This window comes from Sylvia atricapilla, chromosome 22 (genome assembly GCF_009819655.1).
Source record: "Sylvia atricapilla isolate bSylAtr1 chromosome 22, bSylAtr1.pri, whole genome shotgun sequence".
NCBI classification, from domain to species: domain Eukaryota; kingdom Metazoa; phylum Chordata; class Aves; order Passeriformes; family Sylviidae; genus Sylvia; species Sylvia atricapilla.
In genome coordinates, this window is record NC_089161.1 from 3964813 (window position 1) to 3991759 (window position 26947).

The 26947-nt window shown below is 50.5% G+C and overlaps 1 protein-coding gene across 2 annotated transcripts in view; it reads right to left on the reverse strand.

Moving 5' to 3' along the window:
• Nucleotides 1–262: 262 nt before the first annotated feature.
• KAZN (kazrin, periplakin interacting protein) overlaps nt 263–26947 on the reverse strand; it is a 152798-nt gene continuing 126113 nt past the window's right edge. For both annotated transcript variants that reach the window (XM_066334304.1, XM_066334305.1), the window contains exons 3-9: nt 13715–13906; nt 5671–5807; nt 5120–5290; nt 4155–4344; nt 3255–3385; nt 2940–2990; nt 263–2320 (exon numbers count right to left, since the gene is read on the reverse strand). In XM_066334304.1, the coding sequence (XP_066190401.1) occupies nt 2153–2320; nt 2940–2990; nt 3255–3385; nt 4155–4344; nt 5120–5290; nt 5671–5807; nt 13715–13906 (1040 nt within the window). In that variant the 3' untranslated portion in view covers nt 263–2152. The remainder of the gene's footprint in view (nt 2321–2939; nt 2991–3254; nt 3386–4154; nt 4345–5119; nt 5291–5670; nt 5808–13714; nt 13907–26947) is intronic.

Consider the following 26947-nt stretch of genomic DNA (forward strand, 5'->3'; position numbering starts at 1 on the left):
TTAAACCCTTGAAATCCCCATTTCATAGGGGTGCAGACAGTCTCAGCCTCCTGGCAGCATTATTGCATCCAGGAGCAGGGATTTGGCTGGGAGCTGGTCCTGGGAAAAGCTGGCTCAGCCTTCTCCTGAATCCTCCCATCACCTCAGAGCCCCTCAAAATCAATTGGTGCTCGGGGTGTCCTGTACCCTGGTGCCATGACAGAGATGCTAACACCTGTCCAGGCTCTCCAATTAAACCACATGGAGTTCATCCATACTTTAAAATAAGCTTTATTTAGATCTTTTATAATTTTATATTTGCATCCATGCCTTCAAGGATTCTCCCCGCTCACAGGGGGAAAAGTTAAATCTAATGTTACCCATAATTCATATGCTATTTAGCAAAGTTCTCTTTTAAATAAATCATCCTCTTAGTAATTTTTAGAATTACTTCCTAATTTACAAAAAAGCTGAAATGCAAAGGAAACTACTCGATAACAGGGAGATCGCTCATCTGTTCTGGTGGTTTAGAGTTTAAATTATAAAAACACAAGAAGAACAAAAATAAAACCCAAAACAACCCCCCCCCCCTCAAAAACCCAACAAAATGTATAAAAATGCTTCTCTGCAGAGAAAAGATGCCATGGGGCACCCCAGGAGAGCCCAGGGGGGCTGGTCCCTCTGTCACCCCCTTCATGGCCTCTCTGCATCATCCCTTGGAATGGAATACACAGCGCGAGGGCATCGGTTCAGTTCGATGATTTAAGACAAAATACCCTTTTTTTTTTTTCTTTTTTCAACCAGGGCGCACGTTTCGGAATTAAGAAAAATAATACACTATTATAGTTCATTAAATAAATCTTAATACATTTTTTTTTAAGAGCTTAAAATTATATTGTAAGCATTAAAGCATAAGGTACTTATCTTGGCATAAGCAGAGCGCGGCACGTGTTAGTGGAGAGGGGAAGAGGCCGCCGCGCTGGGGGGTGGTTCGGGGGCATTGCCAAGGGATTTGGAAAAACAAGCTCCACCTGTGCTTCCAAATCCCCCCAGAGCCAGAAAAACCTCCCTGGTGGGGACTCGTACCGATTTCCCCAGCCCCCTCCGACGGCAGGAACACCCCAAACCGGGGCGGGGTGGCCGGCCCTATCTGGGCAACGTCTTGGGATATGGGATATCTTGGGATATCACCTTTCCCCTGCTCCCAGCTCGTGCCGGATCCCCCTAAATTTTACTTGAAGCAAAGGGTGAGCCCCCCTCCAAAAGCAGGGAAAAACAACAGGCAAAGCTCCCACCAGCTTGCCCCGGTCTGATTTCCCGGCACGTGTTTAGGTTTGCGTTTTCCAAGGCGTTAAGTGCTCCTGGGGCAGCTGAGGGAGCCTGGGCTGGGGGGTCCACAGCCCCAATCCCCCCCAACAGCAACTTCCCAGGACAGTACAGTACAAACACCCCCTTCCTCCTCCCCGCCCCATCCCAACCGACGTGGAAAAATATAAAAATCCCAAAACTTCTGCAATAATTTAGTTAGAATAGCTCCTCTGGGTTTGTGCAAATAAATTAAAACAACTAAAAAGGAACGTTAAAACACTCATTTCCAGACCGGCAGGCGTAACAACCAGCCCGGGTCGCCTCTGCGGGGCTCGGCCAGGAAGACATCACAGCGAAGGAGATTTTCTTGTTGTTGTTGTTTTTTTGTGTGTTTTCTCTCTAAGATCCCTCAGCTGGGCAGGTCCTTCGTCCCCAGGCGAGGACATTCCGCGGGCTGGGCTCCGGAAAACAGCGGGTTTGGGACAAGAGACGTCACAAGCACAAAGTGCACAATATTTCTCGTATTTACAGAGACACAGCAGTCCTTCAAGTTTCAAGTTTTGTCAAAAGAACAAGAAAAAAAAAAAAACAAAAAAGAAACAAAAAACCCCCTCCCAAAACAAGAAAAAAAAACCCTACCCAAACTGACAAACTGAAGCGACAACAAAGGAGTTACCAGGTTGGGGGGAAAAAAACCCAACAAACTAAAAAAACCAAAAAAAAAAAGAGGAAAAAAGGAGGAAAAAACTGAAGTTACGACACAGCTGCATTGCTCCCAAGACAACAGGTAACATGTCCACAGGTGGGACGGGGTGTGGGATGTGGGATATGTACATGTGCAGGGCCGGGAGAGGCTCCGGCGCCGTCACCAGTCCGCGTCCTCCTCGATGTAGTAGTCGGGGGCCGTCCCGTCGAAGAGACCAGGATCGAGGGACTTGCGCTGCTTCCCCCGGGCAAACACCCTGGAGATGGAGCCAAAGCCCATCTTCTCTTTCTTCTTTTTCCGTTTTTGGTCTTCCAGGTCCTCTAGAGACTGTGGGAGGAGAAGACACGAGTTTGGGCATCCGGTTTTTCCTTTACCGCTTTTCCCCTTTGCTGACATCAAGGATGATGAACCATGTGGCCCCAGTCCCAAAAAAATTAGGTACAGGTCCCAAAAAATGTTTGCATCCAGATCCCACAAAATGTTTTCATCCAGGTCCAAAGTAATGTTAAGATCCTGGACCAAAATACAATAATATTCCTGAAACCTGTGTGGTGGAATTTGCAATGAAATTGGGCCCCTTCTCTGCAGTTCTGGGATTTTGGCATCCTTAATTCAACTGGATCAGGATTCCAGCTCTGGGAATAAATAGTCAGAGCATCTGTCTGGATTGCAAAAATATCCCAATGTTTTAAGGCCAAATAGAGAATAATAACATGCTTTGGCTGGACCTTGTAAAAATCAACACTGCACTAAGCCCGAGCTCAGTGAATGCCTAAACCATTACCTGGACTTTGGGGCAAATTATGGGAATATGAAACATCCCAGACTTAAAATTGAGGATGACTTCCATTCCTCGCAAACTGGTGCCTCTGACCCACCACCCCCAAGTACTGTCAAACACAGGAAAGGGTCTCACAAGCAGGATTTGAGAGGATTTGTGCCCTACCTGTACAATTGGATTGTGCAAGTTCTTCTGTACCGGTCCAGGACTGTCCCCCTATGGCACAAGGAGACGGATCCATTGAATCAACCCTGATACAACCCAAACCCCTCTACCCCCAGGCCAAAAGGCAGCGTTTGTGCAGCTGATAAATCAATAAAGCTGGGAGAAACCCCAGGCGTGCAGCGCTGCAGGTCAGCCAAACCCCAACCTACCCCCTACTCCAAACCCAATGCTGTTATGGGAAGCGGAGACCCCACAGAACCCCCAGAGCCCGTCTCCCCTAAGGCGGGCCCCAAAGCCCCCCGGACAGGCCCTCACATTGCAGAGCGAGTGCGTTCGGTGCCGCGGGGAGTTGATGTCACTCGGTGTGGATGACCGGTCGCCCTCGGCCGCGGAGGCGTCGGAGATGATGGACGGCTGCCGGGAGTGGCAGGGGCTCACCCTGACCGCTGCGGGAAACCAGGAATTAACACCAGGAAAGGAAAATCATGTGCTCCCTGCAGCAATCATCCCAATAGCTTAGGCCGGAATGTGCACCAGCCTAACTGTCTTTAGGTTAGGCTTATCAGAACGCTCAGGAGTTTGTCAAGGTTAGTGACACAGAAAACGGCTAAATTAAGAGCCTGAGAAATGGAATACCCAGAATTCAAGAACTAGATAAAGGAGGCCTGATGTGATGATGGACTGTGACCAATCACGTGTGCTGTAGGATGTGTGCTAAACATGTGGAAAACATAGAGCCTCCAATCAAATAATGTGTGAACAATTGACTTAGAATATGTAAAATATATAAAAACATACATATTGACCGTTGACTTAGAATGTATAAAATATATACAAACAGCTCAACATAAAATATAAAAATATATATACTGACAGTTGACTTAGAATATATAAAATATATGAAAACAGCTTAATGTAAACTATAAATATATATATATTAACAGTTGACTTAGAGTGTATAAAATATAAAAAAATAGTTTAATGCAAAATATAAATATATATTGACAGTTAACTTAGAATATATAAAATATATAAAAATAGTTTAATGTAAACAATAAATGGCTTCCTATTGGTTGGTAGCCCAGAGGTCCTGAACCCCCCCAAGCAACTTCCAAAAACCCATTTGGAGGAGGAGCGGTTTTGACCACCTCCTTCCCTCCCCAGCAGGGGTCTGGCCCTGAGCAGCCCCCGTGTCCCCACCCGTGGGGTGCCCACCTTGCCGGTCCGCCGAGTGCTGGGGGTGTGAGTGGTAGAGGGTCTGCTGGCTCTGCCGGATGGCGGCGGTCAGCGGGAGGTCGGCCTGCATCACCCACTCCTGGTTGCCGTTCAGCACCGTCTCGCCCGGCATGGCCAAGGAATGGCGCTTGGGCACGTCCTTGGTCAGCGTGGCCAGGGACTGCTTGGCCTGGGGAAGGACAGTGAGGTGTGGTGGTGATGGGAGTGGGAAAACCGTGTGAACACCTCTCCAAGTGGCAGAACAAACCCACCCTCCCCTGGGCAAGCAAAGATCCTTCAGATCCCAACTGTGCCGCTCCCTGTGCCAGGGATATCAAGTTATTTTGGAGTGATGTTCCCTGTGCCAAGGATATCAAGCTCCTTTTGAGAGATGGAATATTTTCCTCTCAGTATTGCAGCAGTGCAACCATGATACAGTCTTGCATGTGGCCCGGAGTGTAATGAGCCCTGTGAAGATGTATCAAGTCTGAGGGTTGACCTGCAACCTCCCAGAGCGGCTTAATAATATTGCGAGAGGGCTCCTTGGGTGTGTTTTGTAAAGCAAAGGTTTAAATAAAAGAGAAAATAACAAACGATACAGGAACAAAAGAACAAAAGCCGTGTGCAGGTGCCAGGGAAGCATCTGACACCTGACTAAGACACCCCAAAAAGCACTTGAGCACCTCTGTGCTCCTTCTTAAATATTTACTGTTTTAGGGGGGCTAATCTGGCTTGCTGCCAATAGAAACAGCTACAGGTTCTGAGAAACATTTCCAAAGCCCAACCAGTGCCCCTGGGCCAACCACAGTGAAGGAAACACAGAAAGTTCTGGTGCTTCTCCTTAAAAGTCAGGGGTGTAACCCAACCCCCTTTTCCTGATTTGGAAACATCTGTCTGAGCACGGAAACGCACTGCTACAACACCACGGCAGCAAACACTCAGATCTGTGTCCATATCCAGCTCACCATGGCCAGCTCGGCCTCCAGCTCCTTCATGCGGTTGTCCTTCAGGTCGAGCTGGGAGCGCAGGGCGCTGGCGTGGTCCGTGGCCTCCTTGGCCTGCCGCCGCAGCTCCCACTTCTCCCGCTCCAGGAGGTCCTTCTCCTTGGCCAGGGCTTTCACCGCGTCCTCGCTCTCCTGCCGGGACACGGGGTGGAGATCAGGAAGGGAAAATCCACGGGCTACTAAAACCCCCCCGTCACAACCCCCTTGGGCACCAGCCGACCGTGAGAGCCCTGAGCTGGCAGGAATGTCAACCCTGTTTTGGGGACATCCGGAATGCGGCCAGTCTCCAAAAAGAAATGCTCACTGTTAAAATTACATCAGATTCCCCAGGTCTGGTTCTATTTCCTCCAGCGTTTATTTAACCATAACTCGCTGTGGTCCATCCCAACTCCAGCAAGAGCCCAGCTGGGGCTTTAGTGGGATTTTGCCAGATTACAAACCAAGTTTTTTCACACTCAGCCTGCTGCCTGGCCTCTGTGCCATAAGAGTGTGGTGCTGGGCTCTGCACTCACTTTCCTGTGCTGCTCGTAGTTGCGGATGAAGTCCCGGAGCTGCTCCTCCCGGCTCTCCAGCGTGGCGTACAGCTGCTGCATCTGGCTCACCAGGTCTGTCTTCTCCCCCTTCAAGCGCTTGCGGTCAGCTTTCATGGCTGTGGGAGAGAGGGTGACTCCAGCACAGGAGGCATGGCAGCCTCTTGACTCCATCTCTTTTATTTTTCAAGGAAAAAGCACCAAAATTACAATCCTAGGAGCTGGGCTGCCTGGGAGAAGATGCCCAATTCACCCCCATCGCTGCGCCCCTCAAAATGACTATCACATCACCACTGTGGCTCCTCATCACTGCCCATCCTCCAAGGGGCAGTTCACACCCTGGAAAAGGAGGTTTGGGAGCAAAACTGCAGCCTCAGCCTCGGGGCTTGGTGCAGGAAAACGTGCTGCTCCCTTTCCAGGATAAATAAACCACAACTGGTTTATTTTTAGCAGTGAGGCGGATTCCAGAGCACTCCCACGAGCCCAGGGCACGGCTCCCTGAGAGTCCCCTTCCAGCTCAGTGATGCTGTGTTGGGATGAGGGGATGGAGCAGAGGCACGTGGGATGTCATGGGTGTTTCAACAGCCCTGAGAGGAACCCTAAACCTTCATGTTTTCCCTCCTCATTGCAGCGGTGAGGGATGCTGGCAGACCACCAACCCCAGGATAGCTGCGGAAGGCTGGAAATCCAGGGAGAATCACAGAAATCTCATGTAGGAGTTTTGGTCACTTCTGTACACCAATGTTTTACCCAGTACTGAACCCGTCCCTTGGCAGTGCTGCAGAAGCGCCCTGTGGCTCCCTGCTCCAGATAAACCCCACCAAACTAAAGCCCAGCTAAGGAATCAGATCACAAATATTTCATGATATATTCCTGTTTTTCCACCCTGAGCAAGTGCTGCTCAGGGATGCCATGAAACATACTGCCCCTCCAACTCTCTCTGCATTCGTTGTATTGAATCACTGAGTCTTGCAAGTTGTTAGTTGTAAGATAAAAAAAATCCGAAATACCCCCAAAACTCTCCAGAAAAAAAACAGCCCCAAAGCCACTGGGGCTGTGTATACTACAAAAGCTGCCAAAAGATGATGCAGCATCATGAGTGGGACCTGTCTCCATGCACATACTCAACCTTTCTCCATCAGATTACAGAAATCACTGCGGGTGTATCAGCTCATGCTGTGTTTTCTACCCCCTGTAATGAGTCACCTCATCTGGGAGCTTAAACTGCACATAAAGGACCTTTGGGCTCCTCTCAACACATGGGGATAATAAAGACAATGTAAGAAATACAAGGAAACCACGACTGTGGGATTCTGAAAGGGGAATTAATTTCCTTCATGCACCTTTGGCACCCTTGGCTTTGAGCCTTTGCTTCCCCCAGCCCAGGGGAGCTCTGCTCCCCTCCTCCTCTGGCTGGGAACCCTCCAAAGGCATTTCCACCTCATCATTATTTGATGTGCTGTGAAGCCCCAGGCACCTTCAGGCAGGATCACCTGGTAACAGGGATCACCCAGCCCTGCACACGTGCTGGAACAGACCCCAAAATCACCCCTCATCCAGCTCTGTGCAGCTCCCATCCCACCCCAGCTTGTCCCAACCACAGTCTCCAGAAGAGGTTTCTTCAGGTATGAACTTCTGTGCACAGGTTTTACTCTGCTTTACTTACTATTTCTTACTCTAAGTGTGTGCTGGGAAGATGAACAATGAATCAAGTGCTTGGAATGGAGCTGCAAGGAAAGGATTTGCAGGTGAGAGGAGAAAAAGATCAGACTAGATAGTGGAGAAAGAGGGAGATGCTTGGGACTACAGAGATTTTTATCTGTTAAAATCCAAGACATGAAACTCTTTGGACCAACTCTTCTGCCATTAAGCATTGGAGAGAAATCAGAACACCAAAAACCAGAAAATGAGGTAGGAAATGCTGCAAAAAATCACATTGTCCTGTGACAAGGAGCTCTTGGGAGTCTTCCTTGCCCACTTCAATGAACATGACTCCTCCTGGGACAACTCAGCCTCTTCTGACACCAGGACTTCCCTTACTTTTTTCCCATTTTAGGAAATTACTACAGAAACCCTCTAAAAACAATCACAACCACACCCATGACTTTGAAAAAGCCCTTTCCCACTGCCTGTGTGCCCTTAACCACCACCTTCCCCTGCCCAATTCTTTCTTGCTAAAAAAGAAAAATTGCTAGAAAAGAAAAAAAAAAAAAAACTTGCTAAAAAAGAAAAATGAATTATAAGTTGACCAAACCATACTGGGGTGAGATCCAGACCCCACAGACACATATATATCTATATGTGTAAAATTTAATTTCCTCAAGGATACTGGGAGACTCTTATAAAAGTTTAAGTCACATTTGCCAATCTCTGATGCTGGAGGCGACAAAAGAATCCTAATGAATTTAATTAAATAGTGAGTCCCCTATAGCATACAAACCCCTTTAATTAGTGGCAGTGTTCATGGCCCTTAAAGATTTACAGAAAACATTTAATCACTTGCCAATAAAAAAAAAAAAAAAAAAGAAAACGCTCTGAAGTACAATTAGAAAAAGGGTAACCATCTCCCAAGGTTGAATATGTATTGATATACAAATATTTACCAGTATTTATGCCAGTGTGTCAGTAGTACAAGAAGATTGTGAGGTTTGGGTATTGAAAGAGTAGATTTTTTTCCTATTAACCCAACAGAACAATTTACCATTTGTCGCATTTCATATTTGAGAGATTTGCTGAAATTAACACACTTTTTTTTACTTCCCTCTATTACTCTCCTTCCTCTAAGAATGATTAGCTCCTAAGCTTAAGTAAGATTTATCAGTCATTTGAGAACTCCATTCCGAACCAAATTAATAGGAAATTAATTGAAAAAGGCAGGAGAAAAATAAAAAGTGAGACAGAAGTGAGCTGTGAGGGCTGCCAGCAGCTCCTGGATTGAGCCCCACTTGCTGCAGCAGCTTAATTCATCCTTAGCAAACAAGCCCAGCTAATTACTGGGTCGTGGAAAACGAGCCTTTGCAATCCATGGCCAGCCAAGGAGGGATAAAGCAGATTTTCCCTGACCATCAGGGCCATCTGAGGAGGTGAAATGGCTTTTTCCTTTAATCTGATGATCCAGGGCCAGGTTTCTGTATCCCAAACCCCCACAAGTATCCAAATAAACTCCCCCAGCCCATCGGCACAGTGGGCTCTGGCCAAGCCCCTGACCTCTTCATAAACCCAAGAAAAGAAGCAAGAAATCCTAAACCCAAGCCACGAGTGGAAAGTACTTCTCTTACTTGCATTATTAATTTTCCCCTCCCCTCCACAGCCCACGGCAGGAGGAGAGGGGGGACCCAGCAGCCCCCCTTGGAGTCAGCAGCTCAGCACCGGCCCTGGCAGCACGGGATGGGGGGATGGACTGGGATGAGCTGGGTGAATCCCCCCAGCTCTCACCACCATCCCCACCTGCCCCAGCTCACCCTGCCCTCCTGTTATTTGAGCTTCCACCTCCTGCCACTCGATCCACCCCTTGGTCCTTTGGGAGAAGAATGATGGACACAGAGATGTAACGGGACCGGCCCCGTGCTGGGCTCCTCCTGCAGCCAAAACAATTAAAAATCCACCCCCTCAGCGCCTTTTATTCCCAGATCTGTGTGAAGAGTCAAAATCCAGTTGCTCCACTGGAGAGGCACAGCCCTGTCTGGGACAGCAGCAGGGCTGGAGCCACCCAGAAATGCCACCACTGGAAGTGTCACCACCCCGTGGCCCCAGTCTGATCTCACCATCCAACAGCTTCCAGGTGGGAATTAGCTCCTGTATCCTAAACCCAGGCATCTCCCCTGAGCATGGGGGCTGCTCTAAACACTGCCTTCCCTCTTTGCAATTAATAGTATCAGATTGAGGGGATATCAATTACAGAACATCCTGACATGGGAGGGATCCACAAGGATCACTGACATCCAACCCTTGGCCCTATGAGGTGGAGGCCCCACCATCCAGCCCAGGTTCCCTTGCAGGACATACGAGTAATAATTAGTTTAACTACCTTGATAATGTGATATTACATGAAAAAACTACTGTTTGAACCATAGAAGCAGCATCTCTGCCCAGTTTCACACTCCTGGGATGAGGCAGCAATGCCCAGACACACACCAGAGCACTGGCAGAAGATGCAGCACAGCCTTTGAACTCCAAAGAGCAGCTTCCCGTGACTCCCATCCACTTCCAAGTCCTTCTCTCACCCCACACAATGTGAATTTTCATGCCAGGAAAAGAGTCGGAGCTGACTTTATCACTCCCTGAATCACACACTAATTTCTAATGAGAAGGGCATCCTCAGGGAGCAGGGCTGGAACCCCAGGGATGCCCCGTGCAACAGCAATGTGCAAACCCATCCTGTCCCATTAACATTGACTTAATTTCTCCTGTTTCTTCCTTGCAGCCATGAAATCCAATATTGTCACCATGACTAATCCATAAAATCAGGATCTCAGTGCTGCTCCTTGCTCTGCAATCAAAGAGGCACGTGCAGTCCCCAGGGCAGCTGTCACCAGCAGGAAGATCCTGATGTTGAAAACATCAACGTTCTGTGGTGTCAAGCAGAGCCAGCACTCACTCCTGGCTGTGTGGAGGTACAGAGCAGGCAGGAAATTAGAGCCCAGGGTCAAGTTTCAGGAAAAAGTTAGGTGAGGCAATTCTCCTTGGGGGAGTTTTCCTGGTAACAGCCAAAGGCTTTCCAAACCTGTCTCAGCAGTCAAAAAGGTGGTGAATGACTCCTAAAAACTTCAGGTGGGTCTTCAAAGGAGAACAGGTTTTCTGTAGAGATCCATGTCCTTATAGTGGAGATGTCTTCCTTGGCTGGGTCCATGGCTGGGACATCCATGAGTCAGGACATCCATCCAGCGGGACACCCATCTTCTGGGACACCCATCTGCCAGGTCACACCTCCTTCTGGGATATCCATCTGATGCAGTCCCCATCTTCTGGGTCATCCATCCACTAGGACACCTGTGCACCCATTTCCTTGCTACCCAGCCCCTAATGGCAGCAAGCTGAGGGTGCTGTGGCTCTCTGTAGAGGCTTTCCCCAACACAAAGACTATTCCTGGGGAGTCACAGCTTTGAGCTGAAGATGAGAGAGGGAGAAAACCAGGCTACAACCCATTTGTGGAGCAGACATGGAGCTGGTTCACTCCTTTCCAAGCAGCAGGGAAAGGCAGCCTGAGGTTTCCACCCTGGCACTCAAAAAAGGAAACAAACCAGGTTTGCTCTCTGTGTGATAATCCCGCAGGCAAGCTCCAACATATTGGATAAACCTTCCCAGAAATGGGGTTTCTGCCATCAGCCCACACACTCGTGGATGTCACCCAGCCAAGAGGCTCCTTGAGTCCCCCAGGCACTTGGGCACAGTCCCTGCCCGCAGCAGGACCAGCAGTAATAAAGCTGTCTGCAACTTCTCCCATCAGGGACTTCCACACCAGAAATCCAGATCACATCCACACCTTTCCAGGCAGGGGGAAATAATGACTGCTCTAATGCTGGAAGCACAATTCAGGGTCCCAGCCATGGCTGAAGTGGAGAGGGGAGTAGGACGTAGCACTGTGGGATTTTAATTGGATGTTGATGGATTAAAAAAAAGGTGCAAGAGATGGAATTAGCCCAGGAAAAAGCGGAATAAAGATGCACAAAGCCCATGCTGACAGAAATAAAGAAACTGGTCGAGCTGCTCTTGCAGAGCTCCCTGTGCTGGGCCAGATCCCTGCTCCTATCCTCCACAGCAAAGACTTGTTAGCACAGCACAGGAAAGATGCAGCACAGGCTGATCAACTTTATCCCTGTGCCAAATGCTGCTGGGAAGGGCTGGAAATGCAATTCCAAAGTGGGACAATAAACCCACCCTCCATGGAGACCATCACAAGCAAAATCCTGTGTGCTTGTCCAAAATAAAGGCTCTTAAAAACTCCTGGAGCCTCTGACCAGCAAACCCTCTCTGCTTCCCTCTGCAGCATGGCCCAGCAAGCCAAGATCCATCTGAACCAGCTGCACTGCACTCCCAGGCTCAGAGCCAGCAATGATGACAGATTTCCATATAATTTATCTGCTAATGACATTCCACAGGACCCACCACGGATGGTGGGCTGCTGCAGGCACAGGGATGCTGCAGCCGATGCTGCTGGATGTGGGGCAGCCTTTGGTGAGGATGTGGGACTGGGGATGCAGGAGAATGCAGGCTGTGAGGAGGAGCTGCTCTTGGGAGATGCTCTGGCTGCAGGACACGACTGACACAGATCCCTAAATTACAGGACAGCATGGCCAAGTCTCCCTGTACTCCTGGCAGGGCCTTAGCCCACAGTTCCTTACTACAGAGCCATGAGCTCCCCACTGTGTCCATCAGCAGATCCCCTGGCAGAACCAGCCACCAGCGTTTTCCCACCATTTTTGGCTACATTTCTCTCGGGACAATTTTTCATGGAAAGGAAAAAGGATTTTTTTTTCCCCTGCAGCTGCTGATCTCGTTTTCAAGTTATCCATCTCAGTCACTGCCAAGTCTGCTCTGCTGCTCAGAGCCTCCAGCCCAGATCCAGCCTGGACAATTTTCCCAAAAATCACAGCAGCTTCTTAATATTGCAGGATAGGGAAGGAGCATCAATTGAGCAAAAACTTCTTGCTATGTGTCCATCCAAGTGGCAACTGAGATTCTCTCTTCCTAGCCACCACACCTGCAGGCAAGTCCTGGAAAACCAAGCTCAGAGGCTTGAATATCAGCAAATAAAAGCCCAATAAACCCCCAATATTACATTCCTTAAATGCTCACAATTTTAAGCCAAACTCACTTTTTCACTGGACTATCCTCCACAGAGGCACATATGACCTCACTGCAGCTTCTGAGATGACTTTTTACTCTTACATTTTTTTTGCAACTAGTATTATAACAGCTCTGTGTTTCTGCATTTATCAGCACTTCCCTCCCTGCCCCATCCACACAGAGCAAATATTCCCTAATTACGGTTTTTCTCCTCCAATTACAGTTCTATAAACCCAGGGCATTTCCTGCTGCCTGAGGCTGCACTGCTGGTGCGGGGGGAGGCAGGATTTTGGAGCTGTTTTGGCTGTTGCTGATATAAAGGGATGTTTCTGTACATCAGAGAGCGATAACAAAATTTTCTGAAGTCCTTTCCCCAAACACTGACTCAGCCCATTTCCCTGTGCCTCCAAGCATCCCGGGCAGGGGGAGAGGCAGAGGCCCCACAGCTCCCCACGTGCCTCTCAGCCTGTGAGCCTGAAAACTTTTGACAGCTTCTCCTCATAATCCACAAACAGGAGCTGACAAGTGCAAGTTACACTCGCTATGCTGGGGATTTGAGATGATATTTAGAGCTGCAGCGCTGCCAGGGTTTGATGTGTGAGAGCCTTCCCTGCTCAGGATCATCCCCTGGCTCCAGCTAACAAACCATCCTGCCCGGATTTATTGTCAGCTTGGGTTTAGGGTGGAAAAGCTGCAATGTTGTATTTTGTTGCACACACCCCCAGTCCCAGGGCTTACTGTGCTGGTGAGGAAAGCAGAGCACAGCCCTGACAGCCACGAAAAGCCCCAGAGGAAGGGGTGAATGCAGGAGGAGACCCTGCAGTCACCTGGAGGTATCTCCATGCAGGACAAGGAAAGTTGCAGTCCCCAGGAAACTCACAGCTTCCCTCCTACAAGTCCGAGGGGCTCAAATCCAACCCAAACCCCACCTCCAGCTGCATTTCAGCTGCTGCCTTGGCTCTACTCTACAGCTGTGGAGGAATTCCTTTGCAGTGCTGCAATCAGCCCTCACATCCCATTTCCCAGCCCGCTGCTGCACCCCAGTCCTTCCCAGCTCCACACCAGCCCTTGCAGGGCCAGGAGAGCAGAGTGGGGGACCCCAGGGACACCAACCCCGCCAGGAGTGCCTGGTGAATGCACTCTGCAGACTCCAAGCAAAAAGGATGGCTTCTCCTTTCCTCGTTAATTAACTTTTTGGGAAGTTGAGGGTGCTGCAGGCAGAGGGAGGTGCAGCCCTTACCCTGCAGAGCCTCCTTGGCCCGCGCCAGCTCCTGCTCCTTCTGCGCCAGCTGCACCTTCAGCTCGGTGGACGAGAGCACCTCGGGGGACTTGCTGCCGTGGGTCTCCTCCAGGTCCTTGGTCAGCATTTCCTTCATTTGCCGGAGCAGGTGGACCTCCTCCTGCAGCTGGGCCACCTCCTCCCGCAGCAGCGCTGGAGGAAGAGGAGACACAATGTGAGGAAGTGAGCGCCGGCTCCCGGCACAGCCCCTGCTGGAAACTCCAACCCCGGGGAAATGCTGCCGGGCTGGCCCCTCCCTGCTGCCTCTGCACAGCCCAAAACCTGCGCTGCTGACTGGAGGAGGAGGAGGATGGATGGGGAAGGCACTAGGAAGGAGGTGGGGAGCCTCCGCTTTAATGGAGGTGATGGCTTTGCATTAAAAAAAATAAAAATGGATGTTAATATGTAATAGTAATAGTAAATAGTAATAGTAAATAGTAATAGTAATAGTAATAGTAATAGTAATAGTAATAGTAATAAGAAACCAAAAAGGACTTTCCTATCCAAACCACTCACTGACAGAACTGGGCTCCAAGAGAGTCTCCTGAGCTCCCACACATCTCAGCTCTGCCTCCAGCCACCCACATGCTCAGGGTACACTCAACAAAACCAATGTGAGACTGGAAAAGGGAAGATGACGCTTCCATTCACAGCCCCAAATCCTGAATTTTGCAGATTTACACACAGTGACTGCTCACTCCTCCAAGCAGCTACACTGCAGGAGCATCCTGGCAGAACCAGCTGGGATCCCCTCCACAGCAAGCACTGGAGAAAAGTTCCAGTACCTCGTTTCCTAAAGCTACACCCACTGTTTGGTGTAATAAAGTGTAATTTACTATAATAAAGTGCTCTTTCCACATTGCACCCATCACCCTCATCCTGCAAAACACTTTTGGGCACTGTGCAGGTGCTGCTGCAATCCTCCCTCCAAGTCAGACTTTGCTTTCCCTCTCCTTTAAAAACCGGTGGGGAAAAGCCCTTTCACATCCCAAACTGGCTTATTGATTTCACAGAATTATGGAATGGTTTGGCTTGGAAGGGACCTTAAAGACCATCCAGTCCTACCCCCTGCCATAGTCAGGGACATTTCCCACTAGACCAGGCCGCTGGACTTGAACACATCCAGGGATGGGACATCCACATCCTCTCGGGTTGCCATCGTGGACATGGGGGACAAAAAACGACCCCAATCAGCACAAACATCACGGTTACCAGGAAAATGGAACGGAAACGAAACCCAAACACCTCCTCTCCAAACCACCCTGGTCGTGCCCTTTCCCCAGTGCTCCCAGTGTAGCAGCGAGCCTGGAGGACACCAAGTGGGCATGGAACACAGGGATTTTCCCCCTGATCCCTCCTCAGGTCCCTCTGCACGTGCAGGGCCCTTTCCTTCCCGCGAGGCCGGGAGGTGACGCCGGCGGCAGGACGGGGACAGGCTCCCCCCTCCCGGCAGCTGCACCAGGAAGGCATAAAATCTGCTGCACATACTTGAAATGCTTCCCGAATGAAAACTGGCAAGGCCTCATTCTGTAAATTATTCAGCAATAAAGTCACTAATGAGGAACAGTTGAGCTCCGGGCTGGCTGGGCTTTGGTGCAGCCCAAAGAGTTTTCTTGAAATCCGTGCAAAAAGCAAGAACTGGAGGCGGCCAAGGCCAACAGGATCTTCCCCAGGGGATGGCAGAAATGCGGCGTGTCCCCTCCAGCCTCTGGGAACCCTGAGAGGATGTGAAGTATGAATACACATGGTGGAGTATTTACTGTGCAAAACCCACCCAGTGCCTTCCCCAGCCACAGAAAGTCCCCTGCGGCCCCACAAAATACCCCTGGCTGCAACAAATTATGTTTTTTCCCCCCTCCCCACCATTGGTAAGTCATTTTCACCTTTCCTTACATGCCACTTCACCAGGGGCTGTTCCTGGGAAAAAAAATCTAACCAGCAGATGAGGATGGAAGCAGGGCAGCTTGCACTGATCCCGATAGATTCCTGCAAATTGCAGCATTTTGGTGGGAACCAAGAAAATCCCCACACGGCAGGAAGTGATCTGGGAAAGGGAGAGGGGAAACAAGACCAAGGACAGCCAGCCCTGGGGGGATTCTGCAGCAAAGAATTCCAGAGGGGTCCCTGGGCATGGCCCAAGGTGCTGTAATGCACTGCCCACTGCAGCTCTCAAAAAACACCCTGATCCCCTCTGGTCATGGTTAGAAACACTGAAAAAACTGGAAAGCATCTCTCCTCTGAAACAGGCAACAAGGGAATTTCATCCCCACTTAGTACTCAGGTCCTGATACAGGCAGAAACTGCTGAAGGATTAAAATCTGAGATCTATGAGAAGCTACAGATGTAATCTGGAGAGAAGCATGCAGCAACATGCTCCCCACGCTGCCAGCTGCAAGCCAAGCCTATGGAGAATCTGAATTATTGATCAGCCATATATCCCAAATTCTTCCTTTTCTTTGACATATAACTTGAGATATACACACATATATATGTATCTGTAGAAAAAAAGGATTATGCTTTGCAATTTATAGTTATTTGCTACATATATATATTATAAATATGGCAAAGGCAAATCTGGTTTATATATATATAAAATTGGAAAGCACAATCCATGCAGCCAGGGTTTGATAGGAAAATCCCTCCTTCCAACTCCCTCGCAGGGCTTCTGCCAATGTCATGGAATCACAAACTGGTTTGGGTTGGAAGGGAGCTTAGAGCTCATCTTGTTTCACCCCCTGCTATGGGCAGGGACACCTTCCACTATCCCAGGATGCTCCAAGCCCTGTCCAGCTTGGCCTTGGACACTGCCAGGCCACAGCTTCTCTGGGCACACATCTGTAATGACACTCATGTACAGGATTTCCATCTTTGCAACGCTTCCTCTGGTGTTCTGCCCACCAAAATCACACCAGTTTTCCACCTCAAAGCACTTTCTCCCTCAGCACCGAGCATCTGCTCTCCATCACTCTCCTCTAAGCTTCCACCCCACCTTTCCAGCACCTCCTGCTCTCAAGGATCCTATGGAGAAATCCCATGTTATTGGCATAACTTGCATTAAGAGACTCAGCTGGAAAGGGAAATTTTTGCTTCATTTTAAAACAGGGGGGAGAAAACCCCTGTTGCTCTGCCAAGTTTAAGTACCTAAATAAATGACCCGAAACACCATGTCTGCAGGCAGCTCTTAGTGATCATTACAGGAAAGTTCCAATAGCTGGGAAAATGGGGTCAATTATTCAGGAACCTCATTTCAGTCTCTATTTCTTCCACATACAGATGGCTGAGGGAGGATTTCCATGTAATTCCTATGAGCCGGATGGAGCTGTGCCTCTATTTGAAGCTGCACAGGAGTTTGAAGTGAGCATCAGCCCTCTCTAGCAGGGACCAGGGCTCAGTGTCCCTCACAAGGGATTCCAAACACGCCCCAACATGATGCAAAAGCAATCAGGAGAAGAGAATAATTTTTAAAAGTTTTTTTTTTTTTTGCAGTTCACCCTTGCAAGCATCACTGTATCAGGGTGCAAAGTTAAATCTGCCATTAGGAATCGCCTCCTAAATGCAACAACCTCAATGTAAAAACCTTCCACAGCACTTTTCTCCCAATATTTTTGTCTCTTTTAAATTTTCCCTCCTCTTTTTAACCTTTATTTGGGGAGGGAAGGGCACTTGGGTGCTTTCTGTAATTCCTGACTACCCAGAGGAGGAGAAGGTATTGCCTTGCATGGACAAGCCCCATAACTCATTCCAACCTCTTCCAAATCTGCTGCAAGTGGGCAGAGATGAAGCTAATGCAATTTTAACATTTCCCAGACCAGCTGATGAAAACTACCATTCCCACTGAAATAATTGGCTGTTAATTATATTTTAGCTGATCACATTAAACTTCCATGACACTGCTGGATTCTGCATCCTTTATGCTTCAACCACTGATGGGTATTAACAGACAACACCAATGAGATTTTTTTTTTTTTAAATTGTGTGAACATCTCCAGACAGCATTTGGGGCTGAAGTTTCCACTCCTGCTCCTGCCAATCCCATTTTGGACTCCTCTGGGCAGCAGACCAACCCTCCATGCAGCAGCAAAGCCTTTTACTGGCCTTGGAACAGGCATCACTTTAAAGACATCCATTTAAAAGCCTTTTTTTTTTTCCATGTAACTCAGCTGACACGATTGCTGTACACGCATTTCTGCCTTTGGAGGGGACACATTAAAAATGGATGCAGAACAAACGATGAGGCTCGTGTGGGTGAATCAGTATCTCAGGTGAAAGCTGCATTTTGTGCCGCTTTTGTGAGTTTGATGGTGAGATGGTTTTTGCTTTGCTGGGCACAAGTCAAGGGTGAGTTTTTATCCAGAACATCAGCAGGATAAATATACACGTACACACACCTCCGTCCTAGGATAAAAAATGCAAGGGTCATAAAGAACCTTATTGAAAAAAAAAAAAAAAAAAAAGATTCAAGACTCAGGAATGAGCTGGGTTTGTATTTTGAAGAGCATCTCATCACCTCTGATTTTTAAGTAGCTTCTCAGCTTAAGACTTCCCTCTTTTGCAAAGGTGCAGAAAGCTGGAGAGGGACTTCTGACGAGGGTCTTGAAGTGACAGGACAGCGGGGAATGGCTTCTCACTGACAGAGGGTACAGTTAGATGGGATATTAGGAAGAAGTTCTTCCCTGTGAGGGTGGGAAGGCCCTGGCACAGGCTGCCCACAGAAGTTGAGGCTGCCAGGTTGGACAGAGCTTGGAGCACCCTGGGATAGTGGAAGGTGTCCCTGCCCATGGCAGAGAGTGGGACAAGATAAGCTTTAAGGTCCCTCCAAACCAAACCATTTGTAAGAGGACCCAGGTACTGTCACTGCCCAGGACTTGCTGGGGCAGAGCCAACACACCCAACCTCTCCCTTTGACACCCAGACACCACAATGGACTCACAGCGGCTCGAAACGAGGCCCCTCTTCCTCCCACAGCATCATCTCCTCAAGGGGATAAGCACAGAGGCCTGACATTTGTAAATCACCAGTTCAGCCCAGTCCTGCTGTGCATCCCAGGCACATCTCTCAGGACAGAGTCTGCAGCACTGTGGCACACCGTGACCTCAGAGGAGCTGTCAGCCACCCAGTGCTCCCTGCTGGGTGGGTACCAGGGCGCCCAGCAGAGCCTTTTGGGTTAATAAAATGAATTTTGGCTTTGCACACCTATCTCTTAATTATAAATAAGCTTTTATTTCCACCCTGTGCTGTTGCTGCAATGCTACAAGTGAGGCGTTGCGCTTGGCCACAGAAAATTTCAGGGTAAAGCTTTCACCCAGTGAGAGCAAATCCTTGCAAACACCACTTCTGAGCATTTCCTGAGTTAGACACCAGCTTGTCCTCGGTGTGCCCACACGGTCACAGCTCCAGGACAGGACCCCAGCCACACACAGACCCATGCCCCATCACCCAGCTGGGGCAGGATGTGCAGAGACCCCCTGCTTGCCAAGTGACCCCCAGATCCTGGCATTCCCCGCCCCAAAAATCCGGATTATTTCCACCACGCAGTCACCCAGCCTCTGGTCTGCCCTGGCCACATGCTAGCGGGTGGCTCACGGGGGACGTCAGTAAATAAAACCTCATCCAACCCCCTGTGCAAGCATGAAGGGTGAGCAGAGGGGCTGGGCTTTATGGAGGCTGCCAGGAGCACACAGCGGCTGCGACCCCCGCTCCATTCCCGGGACCGGCTCCGAGCCCTCCGCCAGCTCCCGGCTGCCCCAAGTTCTCCGGAGCCAGGACGGAGCCGCCCGGCCCGGCCCTGCCCTGCGCCGCGGGGACACGAAACCCCTCGCCCGCCCTGGGCGTGGGGACAGCACGGCCACCACCGCCACCCTCCCCGCGGCTCCCAGCGAGCTCCGGCGTTGTTTTGTTTCTCCCAGGAGGAAGCGAGCTCGCAAGCACAAAGCGAGATAAGGGAAGGAAAGCGGTGCACGCCCGGAGCTGCCACCGCTCTCAGGAGACCCTCCGGGGCCGCTCTTACCTGCGTGGGCCGAGCGGGGCCACAGCGCCCCGGCCGCAGCATCGCCCGCGGCCGCCGCTCGCCGTGCCCGGGCCGCCGGACAATGGGGCGGGCGCGGAGCGGAGCCCTGCTGGCGGCGGCACGTCCCCGCCTCGCTCTCCTCCTGCTCCCACTCCATGGTGGCCGCGGGGGGGTCCCCGGGAGGGCGGCTCCTCCCCGCTACCGCTCGGCGGGGCGCGGAAGTGCGGCCAGCGCTACCTGCGCCGGGAATCTGACCTCTCGCCGGTGGCTTGATGTCACGGCTCGGAGGAGTGGCTCTGCCCCGCACGGCCCGAGGGGAGCGGGACGGGAGGTCCCCCCGCAAGTCTCCCCGAGCCCCCGGGGCCGCGCAGGAACCCGCGGGCGGCCGGCGGCGGAAATGATTCCCGGCTGGAATCATCCATCGCTGCCGCCGCTGCCACCCAGCCAGCGGCCACGGCCGCGTCCTGGCGCCTCCATCGCCGCCGCTGCTGGCCACAGCCGGCCACAGCACCCGGGGAAACTGAGGCAGGAGGGTGGCGAGGCGGCCCGGTGCCAGCGCACGGCTCTCGGGCCGGCCCGTCCTCGCAAGGCAAACACGTGCGGTGGTTTCTTCTCGCAACGCAGTTGTTACTTATTTTATATGGGATGGTGTGAGCAGAGACAAAGCAAAACCCGTGGAGAACGCAGAGACCGCCTGCCTTTCTATGATAAAAGCCACATAAAAACACAGCAGAACAACCAAACTCTCTGAAACCCAGCACGCCGTATAGCTTTTCCAAAGAGCCGTTAAGGTTGGGAAAGACTTCTAAGATCAAGTCCAACTTTTAACCAAACAGCACCACGACCACTAAACCACACGGCACAGTGTCACATCTGCTGGTCTTTTGAACACTTCTAGGGATGACGACTCCACCACTTCCCCTGAGGAGCCCATTCCGATGTTTAACCACTCCTTCGGTGAGGAAGTTTTTCCTAACAGGAATATTTTTGTTCCCTACTATTACCTGCTGTCTGGCTGTTTCCAAGCTCTCCACAGCAGACCTGCTTTATAAATTTTGTTCAGCAGCCAAAACGATGAAGAACTGGGCAGATGCCCTTTGGGTTTGTGAATTTTTGCCCGTCTCTACACTGTTAACCTCACTAGATGAGCCCTGCCCGGCCACAGCTGCTGGTGTGGGGATGCTCCGGAGGCCGCCCCAGCACTCTGCCACCGTACAATCTCTTGTGCTCTGCCCAGGACGGCAGCGCTTGCACCAAGCTCATAAAACACAGTCCAAGACAAAACAATCACCATACTCCGGTTTACAACAGCACCGAGCCTCTGCCATCCACCCAGCCGTAGTATCTCAGGCATGGGGAAACTGAGGCACGCCCCGTGTCCATGGGCTTTGACGTTTTGGGGAAGTGGATGACAATACAACTGCGGGAGGAGTGAGCTGTCCTGGCTAGAAAGAATGCACCCACGGCCACCTTGTACACCCGGGTTAATAAACCAGCTTGTCACCCACCCCGTGACCTTCGAAGTGCGCTGCCGAGCATTGCCCCTTCCTTCCCTCTGCTGCTGCTCCCTCACAGAGCCTTGGGAAGGCGAAGGGAGCTGGTTTTGTTGTGTAACAAGCGCGGTTCTCACTGCGGCGAACAGCGCAGGCAGCGGGCGGGCACTGCCACACGGGCTGTCACTGCCACACGGGCGGGCACTGCCACACGGGCGGGCACTGCCACACGGGCTGGCACTGCCACACGGGCTGTCACTGCCACACGGGCTGGCACTGCCACACGGGCTGACACTGCCACACGGGCTAACACTGCCACACGGGCTGTCACTGCCACACGGGCTGTCACTGCCACACGGCTGGCACTGCCACACGGGCTGTCACTGCCACACGGCTGGCACTGCCACACGGGCTAGCACTGCCACACGGGCTGACACTGCCACACGGGCGGGCACTGCCACACGGGCGGGCACCGCCACACGGGCTGACACCGCCACACGGCTGACACTGCCACACGGGCTGGCACTGCCACACGGGCTGACACTGCCACACGGGCTGACACTGCCACACGGGCTGTCACTGCCACACGGGCTGGCACGGCTGTGCCGCCCCGGCCATCACCTACCTCAGCTCCGGGAAGCCCAGGAAAACTCTGCGTCACCTCCCATGGCAGCGTGTTTGCACAATTCCCCGCGCGGGGATCAAGTCGGAGCGCGCCCGGTGCCGACTCAGCTGCCGCTGCCGCGGCCGGAGCCTCCCCACGCGAGCCGGGAATCACCGCGGGCACGGCGGGTTTAATCCTGCTCTCTACGTAATCCCAGAGCAAAGGTAGCCTTGTGACCTGCCACGGCACGGGAAGGTGCTGAGTTGCAGTGCCTCGGATCAGAGAAGGAGAAGGTTTTGCACGTCACAGGCATTGCACAAGGCCAGAGCTCCCCTCGGAGCCGCCTTCCCTGGCAGAGCAGCCGGGCAGAGCTGGGCTGGGCTCAGCCCTCACTTGGCTGACTAATGCTGGCCCGGCAGCGTTACTCACACCCGCAGCGCCCGTCCGTGCTCAGGCAGCGCAGCTCGGCTGCTCTTTGACCCGCCGATGGACCCACAAGGATTTCCCTGCCCCTTCTTTGGCGATTAATGATTACTTTGGAAGGCGCACGGAAAAACGGTGCTCAAGTCAAAGATGGCTCATGCAGGGTTTGTGAGGGGCCGTCCCTGTGACAGGCACAGTCACCTTTGGCCGTGGTTAAATTGGGTCTTGCTCTCCTCTCCTTGCTCTGGATCAAGCCGTTGCTGTGGGGCTGCTGGTGGTCCCTTGGCCAGGGGGAAGCTGAGGCCAGGGAGGTATTTCTGTCCCTGGAGTCACTCCCCATGGATTCAGGCTGCTGCTGGTGCTGGGGAAGGTCCAAGTGCTGGTGTCAGTGCAGATGGCTCTGGCCCCTCATTCCAAATCGCCTCTGTCAGCCCTCCCGAGCCAAGACACTTCTTCAGGGACAGGAGACACCCTTCCCAGCCAAGCCTGGCTCTGAAGGTCTCTGCAGGCTGAGCCAAACTTGCCAAGCCGCGTCAGAGCACAAACCTGCACCATGTGTCCCATCTCCAGCTTCCTGGGCTTGGAGGTCTCACCAGGGTTACGGCTCTGAAGCAAAGCAAGCTACAGGTGGTTACCACCAAAAAATTGTCCCAACTCTGCCAAAAATCCCAACCATCACTCCCAAAGACAGGGCCCACCAGAGACTGACAATGGAGTGAAGCTGGGGTCAAAAGGCTGTCCAGCCCTGGCACAGGCTGCCCAGGGCAGTGGTGGAGTCCCCAACCCTGGAGGGATTTAACAGACATGTGGATGTGGCATTTGGGGACTTGGTTAGTGGCCTTGGCAGTGTTGGTTAGACTGGATGATCTTAGAGAGCTTTTGCAACCTTGATGATCTTATGATTCTGTGAAAAAGCAACTCAGCTTCAGCACTGCTGCTCCAAAGGGAACAGTTCTCCCTCCCTACCACACGGAACAGGAGCTGGTGGCTGATCAAATGCAGCTTGAGCATATGGCTGGTGCTGTGTGTCACTGCCCTGGAGGCAGCAGCACCTGCAGCCACTGCTGCCCAACCTCAGCCCTGCCTGAAGAATCTCTGCAGAAGGCCAGTGATGCATCCACATGCCTTCAGACAGACAGGAGCTGGCCCTTGAGAGCCACATCTGACCCGAAGGACAGAGCTGTCCATAAAAACCAGCGGAACAGAAAAATCTGGAGACCTCATACAAGGTCTCCTGCTTCAAAATGCCACCTGCTTCCAGGAAAACTTCCTAAAAACTTCTCTGCCACGGCCATGGGAACCCCCCCTCTCCATCCCCCTCTTCCTTAAAATACAGATAACAGAGTGAGGACATGTTTCAAAACAGAGCTGATTTCTTTTTTCCCCCTGGTTTTTCTTTCAAGGAAAAACTTCTCTCAAAAATGACAGATTTTTGTCAAACACTTCACTCATGACAAATTGGCATTGTCATCGAGGAGAGCGCTCGGCGGGGAATTTCGGAGGCGCTTCGGGAACCTCCATCTGCTTCTCCTGAGTTAAAATCCGAGGCGGTGAGCTTGGAGAACTTCACATGTGAGGCAAGGATTAATTAACATCGATCTGGCTCCAAAACCAGAGGCGGTGAGAGTAATTTTCATTGAGGAACTTGGCACCGCTTAGCACCTCCTCCTCCTCCAGCGCTGCCAGAGTATTTTCAGCTCCTGCAAATCACACGTGCATCACCAAGAGTTTTTGCAGTTATTAATGAAAGCCTCAATAGAGAGAAAAATCTTAAATTTTTTGTTAGCTCCCTACCCAGGCCATACACAGCAACTCTCCCCTTCTTTAAAACAGCACGGCAAAACTCTTTTAAAGACACAAAAAAGCAATGGGGAAAGGGCAAACATCATCATATTGGTTCCAATCTCATTTGGTACAACTTCCTGAGCTCATCACAGTTATTTCTATTGTGTTTTTTAATTTTATCATGAGGATTATAGTTATCATCACAGACCTTTTATGCCTAACTTCTGGGTTCTTTACAATATTTTCATTCAAATGCTAAAAGGCTGTAATGAGGCTAAGATAATGGCCCGCAAATATAAATGACACAGATCAGAATAGGGGGAAATTGGTTAAAAAGGAAAACAAATTACCCATCCTAATTTGCATCCAAAGGCAGTAACTGGTGAAAAAAAATGGATGTATTACGGAGAAGGAGGTTTCACCTGGCACCTGAACCCAACAGAACATCTGGATCCAGCTGCAAATGTCAGTGACTCCTCCCTGCCCTCCCCAGCTGTGGCAGCGCTAATGAGGCGAGGGATGGCTCCGACAGCTGCACCTTTGTGGCCGTGCAGGGACAGGGTGGCCATCGATCAGCAAAACGTGAGTTCTGCGAGAGCTCTGAACCGCTGAACCCCACCAGAATCAATATTTTCCTTTTTAAAACAATGCTGTGGGGAAAAGGCGCGTCTCATATAGATTCAGTGTTATTCTGGGTTTTACATTATTCATTGAACCTCATCCCATGTCACGCTGCAGTGAATATATTACCATATATGATGATGCAAAAAAATTACATGACTCCTGCAAAGACCCGATAAAGTGTCAGGCTGGGCTGCTAAAGGAGCTGCAGTCACTCATTAGCAACATGTAATTATGCTGCCACATGTTGGGGTTGTGGCTGTGCCACCAGTCACTGTGCAGGGAAAGAGCGGTAAAATAATAATAATAATAATAATAATAATAATAATAATAATAATAATAATAACAATAGCAGCAAAATAACAATCAGGCAAACCCCAGAGCTGCGTGGTGGGTCTCAAACTTTGGGAGATATTTCCTTGTTGAAGCTTTATCTCCCCCACAGCACATCCAGGAATGTCACTGCAAGGCCACCAAGGGCCATGGTGTCCCCAGAGCCTCCCAGTTCAGCCCACCCCAGCAGGGATTTTGGGGACACTTGGAGGGGACAGGCTGCCTGCAGAGAAATATCAGGGAAAATGGGAAGTCGGTCAGGAAAAGTTAATGATTTATCCCTGTGTATAAATGTCCTGCTGTTTCTAAAAATGGCTTTGCAGCCTCAGTGTCATGTGTGAGTGGAATGGGGCTGAAGGTGGGCAGCTCCACTCTGATATTGGCCACTATCTTTAAAATCAGGTATTATTGTCTTTTTAAATTATTTTTTTAGGCTGCCCTGGAGTTTCTAATGCTCTGTCCTCATCAACCACTCTACCTACATATATATATATATATTTATATTAGGGAATTCAGTACAGAAAACAGGTTTTTATGACACCCACATAACCTGCTGCATCCATCAATATAACCAAAACTTACCCAAACCCCATTTCTTTACACCCAAAACTTGTCCCTTAACGGGCACAAGGCTTGTTCATGTGCACAGACTCCAAGTGATGCTACAGCACAATTTTTCATCGCTTGCAGGAATTGCAAAGACCAAAAAAAAAAAAAAAAAAAAAAAAAAAAAAAAAAAAAAAAAAAAAAAAAGTGGGAAATAAAGCCTGGCTGGGATTTGTGAGGAAAGCCCAAGGGGCTGCATGGATCAATGACCCCTGAGCCTGGACATATCCCGTTCTCCTCCCGTCACTGTGTGTATCAACAGAATATTTATAAATCAATTGAAAGCAATTAATCAGCTAGAGAAAGATAAGGGATAATGAAGAAAAGAGATTAGCTGGCGATGCACAAACAGGGCTCCTCCAGGGAGGAACTGCTGTGGTTGGAAGCCTCCTCTGCAAAGCCTATTAGCTCCACTTAAAAAAGAAATTTAAAAGAGGCAACCTGAATAATTAAAAGGAAGAGTTAATGGTTCATGCTAACAGCTTCTAAAGACCTGCAGCAGCCGTGTTTGTTAACCAAGGGGACCTGCAGATAAACCACTGCTCCACAGCTGCAGCCCCGCATTCCTGCATGGAGGAATCCCATTCCTGCATTCCTGCATCCCCTGGCACATGGAGCCTCACCTGGACACTGTGAGCTGCATCCTGCTGGGCTCACTGAAGTGGCCAGCCCTTGGAGCTGAGTTACAAACAATAACAGAGAAATGACTCCAGGATGTGAGGAGAAGCCTCCAGTAATGTAAATCCCAATATTACCCACCCAGTGTATCCCATGGCAGCCTTCCAATCACCAACCAGCTCCTTGTAGGCTAAGCCAGGACTAAATATATAGAGCTAAGTTGGTTACCAACTGAGAAATTAACCTCTGGGCAGGGCAGTCACCATTTCTGCCATTTTCTGTATGTTTTCCTACTGATTTTTCCACCCTAATCCTTCTACACCAAACTCCAGGGAGGGGGTGCCTCAGGGCAGGACCAGCAGCATTTTCCTTGGCTGTATTGCTGCCAATAATAATTCATTTCACACCCAGGAGATGTCAACACCAGGGCTGGGCTTGATGCAGTCCACAGGACCAGCACCACCGTGATGGTGCCACTGAGACCTGGGTGCTTTCAGCCAAAACAACTTTCTGAAGCTGCCACTTTTTTTTTTTTTTTTTTTGAGAACTCAAAAATGCCCCATCACCCAGCTGTGACCTGCATCCTGAGGGTGTCTGTGAGGAGCCTTCCCAAATTTAGGGGGAAATTGGCAGCCTCCTCCAGTGCTGTGGGATCTCACCTGAGAGCTGGCAGCGGGTGGGCATCTTAATCAGGAAGAGCCACC